We start from the raw sequence: 9,564 nt of genomic DNA on the forward strand, positions 1-9,564 counted from the left end.
TATCCTTTTCTTTTTCTCTGATGAAGTAGCTTGAGTTTCTTGTGCTTATATATGGATTCTTCTGCTTAAACTCTGATTCATTTTGAAATTCCCCAGCCTAAGATGTTTGATTCACTGTATGCCTATCTAACCATCAATATTAGGGTTCAGTATATGGCCTTCATTTTGTGAACTAATTCTTCGGCGCGAGGTGTCTGTTGTTTTTTTTTTCATTTTTTCTGCATTATGTATATAACCCCTTGACAGCCATACTTGTTACTGATAGATTTGCAAGTAGTTATTCATTAATGATCTCTCATGTTGATAAAATTGTTCTCTAATTTCATTTTGTTATATTGGTACTCTGATGTCTTCTAGGTCTGTTTGGGCTGCAAGCTTTCCATTTGAATACCAGAAGAATGACCCTTCTAATGATGGCCATACTTGTCGGAAACAATGTTGCATCATTTTCTTTTATTTATTAGCTCAAGTTTGAAACATTTTGGTTATAACACTTCCCTTTGGTATTCAACTCATTAATCTAGAACTGTTAGTACCAGCATCGCTGCATGTAATGTTAATTAGCATCATACATGTTTGATCCACTGCATATCCGTCTGTGAATATTACCATTTTACAGCTGTATTATAACCAGGTTTTTGGTGTTGTAGTAGCTAATGTTGACTGTTGAGAACAATTACAATATTGAAATTTGGATGAGCAGTCTCTTGATGTTCGAATCATCTGAATTCATCTGGTAAATGTTCCGTAAATCAGTTTTAACTTTCTTGGAGGAGCTTCATAATGGTAAATAGTTTCTTACATTATATTTCGTCCTAGGAAGTTTTCCTTTTAACTACATCTTTAGGAGGAGGGAGTGCAAGAGTGGTATAAAGACTAGCATTTTTCTTGGTTTTGGCTTATTATGCCCTATGATAGTTAGCATGTCTTCACTTGCCACCATATGATCGAATTTAACAACTAGAGTAAGAACTATCATAATTTTATCCAATCTACTATGTCACCTATAGAGCTAAATTGAGTTCAAACTTTATATAAATATTTTGAAAAGAGAAATTGCAACTTCAAATATGCAATTTGTGAGGGATATTAAAGATTTAAAGATTTCCTTTTGATGGATGATAAAACCTTTATTTAGATTTGAATGGAGCAAAGTATCAATAACAATGAGCATTGATGTATGGATATATAACCATGATTAAAATAAGAATGGCATAAAGGATCAATATTGATGTATTTATATTTATGTATCTGTTTAACTTCACATTGAGGGGAATGTATCAGCAGGTATGTTATTCTCGTTCGGCTCTTGGAATCACATCCAGCAGTGGTTGGAACAGCTCGCAAAATCCAACCACTTCACCTACTTCATTGCCCCCAACCGTTTCCCGTACCTCTATTGAAACATTTGTTTTTTGCTATGCTAGATCTAATTATATTGTTCAAAGTAAGGACTCTTGCAATTTAACACAACAAGGAAAAGAATTTGGTACCTACAGAGCTAATCTTATCAAAAGGTTATGGTTTAAATCTTTTGATGTGAATGCTGATAGCTGTGACTCCTATTCTTTTCCTTCATTTAATACTTTGTGCCTATCTACTTTTCATGGTCATATGAGTGGGTATTGTTGGAATGAAGATTGACGATCTTGATCTTGGCAATTGATAAGAGTATTATGTATCAATGTCTAGCTACTCATCCTTGTACTCTTCTCATAATTATCGCGGTTCCTAAAACTTTAACCAAATTAGTTGATTAAGCATTTGGACATATTGCCTGGATAGAAGTGTTTCAGAAGTTGATCTGAAGGTAAATGAAAGAGAACCCCTGATCAGTTGATGTGCTAAATGAATATGTGATAGCAGATATTATTCTTCAGTGTTAGGAACTGTTATATGATTAGATTTTCCAGGAGAAGTTATTTATATACAATAAAATGGATAATATGTTGTTGTTTTGTGAGCTGTGAGAACTTCTAAACAGAGGTCCCATGTCAGTAGGTTTGAAGTTTGGTTTGCAATGAATTTAATATATAGTAACGATAGCTAGTCTGCAACTCCTGGGAGTCCCCTCCTTTGTTTGTTCAAAATAAGCATGTAATTCTTTTTTCTTTCATTTCTTTTTCTATTAATATTTTTTACTATCATTTGTATTTTGTTGTTAAATTGTCATAGCTCGCGGTGAAGCATTAATATCTGTTAGCTTGTACTATTTTATCTACAGCAGAGTTAGTGATTTTTGTCTGAGAATTTTCATGTCTCTTTAGTTTTTAGGGGGTTTTCTCATCTGCTTACATTTGTCTTTTTTATATCTCTACCCCAGAATTTTTTTTTCTATTACATTTACATCGCCATAGAAAAAAAAAACCAGAGTATTTTTCATAAAATCTTATGAAGGCTTTCTCTCCAGTTGCATGAGAAAACTGCACATCACTAATCAGTACATTGGATACAGGCACCACAATTTGCAAGCAATTGTGCATAGATTTAAGTTCAAACGACCGACATCAAAAGTCTATCTTGAGCTTCCCTCGTATCTGTCTGTCCTGTGATTGAGCTAAACTAGTGCTGTACTCGAGCATCAAAATTGGGAAAATAAACACATTATTGTCGGCGCCGTTCAGAAACTATGGATAAAGCTTTTAGCATGAACATTACAAAACTCTGTTCTTTACTGAAGGAAACTCTTAAAAGTCCCTAGCTCTTCTATCCTATGTCTTTACCCATGGCAGCTATCTTTTCAACCTAAAGGAAAAGGTGAAAGAAAGAAAAAAAAAAGAAAAAGAAAAACTTAACTGCATAACGGAAAGAACTGCTTTAGCAACAAACTCTCTCTCCATAACTTTTGATTCACTGCACATCACTACAAGACATGACAGACCAACCTCCTAAATACCGACATGGATGAACCCAAAGCTCTGTAGCTTTCATACCGATGGCTCAGGCTCATCTTCGAAGGAAACACACAAAACCTACGTCCTTCTGTTTCAGAGATGACTCAAAAACAAAACAAACGACTTAGCCGATAAATTAGATACTCCTAGCCTTGCACTTCTACTGGGGATGGCAATGAGGGAAACCTCCTCTTCTGAATACGAGGTGGAAGATGCTTGATGTACTTCTTGGGGCCAACAGTCCAAGGTAAGAAGACGCCAGTGCCGCTCCGCGCCATTTTTCGACTGGGGCTCATCACCATGGGCCTCGCCGGCGCTAGCATGACGAGAGGAGCACGGAGGGCCATTCCCCATGCAGTAGGGATCATCGCATGGGGTCCGTAGCCGATCACGCCACCACTTGAGACCTTTTGTGCCGTTGGTGTCTCAGGTTGCCAGATCGTCATGGCCTTCGTCGGAGAAGGTAGAGGAGATGAATCAGATTGGCTGATGGCAGGTCTAACCTTCACAAATGTGATGCTGACCCTCCTATTGGAGGATGGGCATACGACATGCCTCGCCATGTCAGCACTGTTCCCACGCATAACTAGGAAGGACCTGGAAGTAAAGATCAAAGCAAGAATTAATTCGATTATAGTTCACTAGTTATTTGAGCATGATGGGTTTGACATACGATTCCTGTGTGTTTTGCTGAGTTAAAAGGAACAAAGAAGTGAGCACGTACCCTTCCTTCAAAGAAAGTGTGAGGGGGCCCTTATAATTTCCACTGTGATCACTGACAAGAGCCCTTCCAAAAGCCATATTAGTTTCAGAGAGGAGAAGAGTGGATATGGGGTTGTCCAGGTGTGGTGGTTTGAAGTATGGGTGCGAATATTCGTCCTGCAAAAGAAGCGTATATTTGTTCAGAATTATAGTTTTCCAGAGACTCTTATCCTTCCTTTCACACAAAAGCACACCTCGTCGAAGAAATTGATGATGCAGCTGTTTGGTTTTCTGCTCTCTGGTATTAAACGCCATTGGACTAGGTGATCGATGACGGCCTGTAGAACCAAGGGCATTGGTTCAATGCTACCTGCAGAACAGGAAAAAGATTCTTACTTGAGAACATTCATCTGTGAAGGGAAGCGAAGCAACATGTTTAGATAGATATTATAAGAACTACTAGCCATCTTCTAGATAGACAAAGATCAATGCTACATATTAGACAAGGTGAATGCAAATTAAGAATAATGAACATTGGAAAGTACTAACAGAAAATAAAGACTATTGGAGCATATACTAGTGAAATTTTCAACATAATAGGAGATGGCATATGCACAGAGGGCACGCATTCATTCTTGAATGCAGATAAAAGCACTCAAGTTTGATGCCCCTCAGAAGTTCCAAATAAATGTATTAAGGATCAGATATTTTCATAGCCCTCTTTCAGCAGTTGCCATATTTTATATGTATTGTTTTAAAACATCAAAAGTAATACTTTTGCAAAGATAACAAAAAAAGAAAACAAAAGTAGAGGATTTCTTGGTCATAAGCAATTAATGTTGACCTAGAAAATCTAATTGCACCATGATACTGTTTATGACCTGAATGCAAGAGCTTACAGGAAAAAGTCAGTCATATCAGTAATGTTTACTGAACTCTTAAAGCAGTAGTTATGATTGATATGTATCATGATAATGTTTAGGACTTCAAGCTCTGAAGCAGAAGATAAAAGAAGAACTCAGTCATATCATTAAGGAATTACTTGTTGCCTCCTCGCTTGTCGGCTGAAATAATGGAACACCTAGCTGAATGATCTCTCTCTTGTTTCCCTTCATCTGCTTGTTGAAGAAAATGAAGGTCTCACCTAAATGCAGAAATAGAAAGCTTTTAGCATTCGATAAAAGCATGTGACTGATTGTCCTTAAAGCAAGCACATGCACGAGTATTCTTTCTATTTCTTCTAAGTGCATAGACTATGATGACCTCATTATGATTAGTAAATACTTATTTATTCATGAAACATGTGTGTTAAAATAAAAGGAACTTTTGATTGAATCAAACATTTACCAGAACTTCTCAAAACACACAAAAATCTAAATATTTTGTCGTGTAGAATTGATCTACTTTGCATGATGATTTCATGAATCCTCTCAATTTTTCCAGCACATTCCTTTGTTCCTTCTTATAAGCGCTCAGTGAATATAAGGAAATAGGAATTTTAGATTTCAACTGCTTTATTACTTGTTCCTGATCTAGGATACGTTACGTTGTAGATAATTATATCTTACTTTAATTTTGAACCTCTTATCTCTAGCCGATTGGAAAAGGAAATATTTTTCTTCATTTACGGCTAATATATCAGTCAACTTGGCTTTCTTTCAGAAACTTATTTTCTTCTTCATTTATTTCTTTATTTTCAATCAATAAAGAAAACTAACAGGCTCTCAAGTCTCCTCATTCTGTTTCAACTTTACACAACCTACAGACACAGCTTCCCAGTTTTTCTATGTGGCTTGTACTTTTCTAAATTCAGCCAAACATATTAACTTTGCACCATAATAAAGGAATTTAAATTCAACAGATGAGAAACAACTGTCGATGAGGATTAGCTTACCTGAAAGTTCTCCCCTTCTTCCGGCCTGACGTAACTCACTTATGAATTCAGAAAGCCTCAGTAGCTCTGAATCTGTGAAGATATCCTCGTACACCTTCAAACCTTTTACAACATTAACCTGAACACAGATTACAAATAAGGGAACAATTAAATCATGATTTACCATAATCTAAAAGGCAAATAATCAAACAACTATTTCCTACGGCATCATCTACTGCATCTCAATACAGAGTGTGCCGAATGACGAATGATGTAAAGATGGAACTCGCCATATGCCCTTTCACAGACTCCTTGGCTACAAAACCTTTCAAGGTTTTGATCCTCTCAGGACGTGCCATGCAATCCTCATGGTCAGAACATATTTGAACATTTTCCAAGAGGTTCTGTTCTCCTTGGGAGCCTACATGCAAAGACAACTAAGGATAATTACTCTCAATTTAAAATGACAATCAGAAAATTATCAACATATGTGTTTGACTCTTTATGAACAACATGTCTAAATTCAGCAGCCTGAACTGATTAATGTTTTCTAATAGTGACACAATGATGCCGTGGGGTGACACTGGAAACAGAGTTTGACATTAAAGACTGCCGTGCTCAAAACATTCAAATGGTAGCATCATTAATTTGATAATATATAGTATGAATGTGACTAAGTGGACCAGTGAATCCGTACAAAAACTGTCATAAATTCTAGCTTAAATATTAATCTATTTCGCGACTCCAAGCATCATATTTAAATGAAACAGATACTATAAAAGAGATGCTTTATTTAAAGAATCGAAATATAGTGAGATAAAGTATTTATGTGTATAATTTGCATAGATAGCATCGTTCCAACCTATAGCTAGCATAACTAGACCTATTTAACTCACAGGGACGGAAGTTTCCTTCGAGAAGTGTGAGACTACTTTCATCCCCAGCTACCCAATATTAAACTACGCTCATGTGGGGTCCAAACCATAGTCACGGTCAACTAAGTCGACAGCTCGCTGCTCGACATCGAACAGCCGATCACCCGCCGCTCCACCTGGCCCACTCATTTAGCCATATGGGCGGCGATGGGTTTGATCCCCTCACCCCCCTCAACTAACATAGACCCGACTCGTGCCGGTCCAGGACCGCCCCATGAGTCACCTACCCACCCAATATTCCACCGCAACACGTGGCCCACCACCTCGTCTGTGCTCTGACCCGTCTGATGTTGATCAGGCGGCGGATTTTAGACGGCATAACCAAACTCCTATGACTGACTCCCACGCACTCCCACGCCGGACCAGAGCTTCCGAAGTTCTTCCGGTCCCTGGATCGTACCCTAACAGGAAGCGACATGTGGACGCCTCGAGGTACACGACGATAAGTGGTAAAATTACCTTAATCCAACAGGACAAATCGAAAATTCGTCCTTAGGGCACGTTTATGTTTTATATTAAGAAACTTTCTATCAACACCCCCCATCTTGTCTCTGCATGTACCCCTCGTTTGAGAAGGCGGAGTGCAAATGCTACATAAAGTGGGAAGCATTTATCACCTATTTTATCCCCAACTCGGACGTTATGGGAAACATCAGCTGTCCGTGACTCCGGTCACGGACTCGCCTGAGTATTGACGGCTAGGATGGACGAAAGTAAACAAACAAGTAAATGTAAGGCATTCAGAGCGGTCCGATCTGTTCGGTGACGGGATCCGTCCAGTGCCGGGTGTTGAATGAAGAGTCTACTCTGGCTTCAGGTGCTACCGAGGAGGTTCGTTTCAACTGAACAAGTCTAAAAACACAGACCAGATCCATAAATTTCGAAATTTTACGAATTAATTAATAACGGAATAAGATAAAATAGAAAATTAGGTGAGCATCAAAAAGTAGGGAGATTTGGGAATTTAATAATACTCACGTCTGTCAGCCCCGCCTTCTTCGTCCGTAGCTTTGCGATCCGACGAATCGCCCGAAGAATCTCCCTCGTCCGCTTCCTCAACAACGGAAACTCTAACTCCGTCAACGGCTCCGTCAGTCTCCTCTTCCATCGGAGAGGTTTTGATCTCCTCGACCTCTTCCTGCTCCGCACCCTTCTCGATCTCAACCGTCTCCTCCGGGAAATAGATGGCGGACACAGCCGCCGCCTCCGCACGGGAGGCGGCGACGCGGCGGAGCTCGGTCGCCACGTCGGCGATGGAGAAGAACTTCTGCATATGGAGAACCGGGAACCAGTTCATCCGCCGCCGGTGGAGGGCGGCGAAGGCCTCCTGGTACTCCGCGCCGCCACCGTCGCCGTCGATCTGGACGAGATGGCCGCAGAGCGCGTCGATGATCGCGTTCGCCGCCGCAAACTCGCCGCGGAACCAGGAGATGATCGCGTCCCTCGCGAACACGTCCGGCATCGCGGCGGCTGCCGCCGCCGCCGGAGTAGCCGCCCCAGGCACCGCCGTCGACATCACGCCTGAAGCCCTCACAGGTATTGTATCGTCTCGAATCTTTTCGTACCACTCGCGCCGACTGCCGATACTACCAGAAGACCGTATCGGAAAAAAAATTTCTTCTGAAATCACGTATCTGAAATTTCTTCTCTAGTTTCGATTCGTTTTTCTTTTCCGAAAGCGAAGAGCTGAGAGCCTCTTCTGGCCGCCTATAAATACAGGTCCCGTGGACGTGTATCGCAGAATAGATGACGTGGCGGAAGGATAGCACGGGAGGAGAAATCGCAGATACGAGAGGGAATGCAGTGGATCCTCGTTTAAAGACAGAGCGTAGATACGATCGAGTCACCGGCTCACGGGGAGGTTACCTGATCACGCTCTACCAAGAGGCGAATAGGGGAATATACGGCATATCGCTTTGCGATCCACGTGGTATGTTGTCCCTCTCAACCGATCGCAGCCGTCCGTTTACTGGGCCAGGCAGTTTAACCGCTCGCCCCTTTGGACCGTCCATATCAGAGGGGTAGGACCCAACGGTCTAGATTTTCCTAAGGGAGGGAGGAGAGATTTGCCAAATGCCACTCTACTTGGCTACTTTACGTTATAAACCCTGTATTTTAGTACTAAAACATAGGATCAAACCATAAATATGCTAAACTGTAGGGTGGAATATGCAAACTTCCATGATTAAATAGTGGTTGGTGGGCATAGGTTAAGAAGAATAATGCGGTCGATAATATGTTAACCCGAACTAAAGCATCTAGCTAATTTTAAAATGAAATAAAAGAAATAAGAAAAGAGGGAAATATTTATCGAAATGCCCGCAAGGATGCGCTGCGTCTGTTCTGGTGTTCCCGTGGGGCATGGCGTCATCCAGCACGTCGCAAGAGCTAATACACTTTCCGCCTCTCAATGCAAAATTAGTTGACCGAGGGGGAGGGGATAAACGGGGCCCACCGCCTATTTAACACAGAGGGGGGGGCCACCTCGGAGACGCCAAGTGTCGTCATTCTCTTGGTGGCTCTTTTAAGTATCAATTTGGGGGTAGATTACGTAGACAATATTCTGCTCACACATGCATTATTAAGAAGAGCCTTCCCTTGTTCAAATTTTGCTTCGAGTTCTATATACAAAATGGCCTCAAATTAATACAGCTAGAGATAGAGATGCATCACAAGTAGTCAATAATATTTTTAGGAGTTAGACGTGAGACATTTTTGAAAGGGTGATTTGATGCCTCTAAACAAATAGTTTTCTTTATGTTTCTTTTATTTTTCCTTCAATTGTCAAAGCTACCATCACGGGGCTATTCAAATTGGAGAATAACAATTAACAGGAAGAACTAATTCCATTCCTAGTTGGCCTTTAATTAGTTTGTTATAGTTTTTTATTCAATCTTTTCGTTGCCTCCAAAGATCAACATTGGCTCTGAGATATCGTCAAATTGGCTACAACTGCAAGCATGATGACGCATTTATTTATACCAATCCATCCATCCATCCATGTAAAGAGATCAAAGACATTCCTCGATATGTGGCCCTCGTATAATATCTATAGATATAACTTAGCTCGTATGACCGGTCCACGTCAGCATTGCGCATGTGGCAGTTGAAAACTAAAAGACCAGTATCGACGTATGATTAGATTCCAACGGGTTGCGTT

At 40.4% G+C, this 9,564-nt stretch overlaps 1 protein-coding gene across 1 annotated transcript; it reads right to left on the bottom strand.

The window, feature by feature from the left end:
* Positions 1 to 2,607: 2,607 nt before the first annotated feature.
* On the bottom strand, positions 2,608 to 8,525 carry LOC140782270 (RNA demethylase ALKBH10B-like). Its single transcript, XM_073128752.1, has 7 exons — positions 7,383 to 8,525; positions 5,760 to 5,890; positions 5,491 to 5,608; positions 4,639 to 4,740; positions 3,851 to 3,966; positions 3,619 to 3,773; positions 2,608 to 3,491 (listed from the first exon to the last, which is right to left on the bottom strand). The coding sequence occupies exons 1-7, from the start codon at positions 7,918 to 7,920 to the stop codon at positions 3,041 to 3,043; spliced, it is 1,611 nt and encodes a 536-aa protein (XP_072984853.1). The 5' UTR covers positions 7,921 to 8,525; the 3' UTR covers positions 2,608 to 3,040.
* Positions 8,526 to 9,564: the final 1,039 nt, after the last annotated feature.

This window comes from Typha latifolia, chromosome 2, assembly GCF_019914945.1.
Source record: "Typha latifolia isolate L0001 chromosome 2, TyphaL0001v2, whole genome shotgun sequence".
NCBI lineage: Eukaryota > Viridiplantae > Streptophyta > Magnoliopsida > Poales > Typhaceae > Typha > Typha latifolia.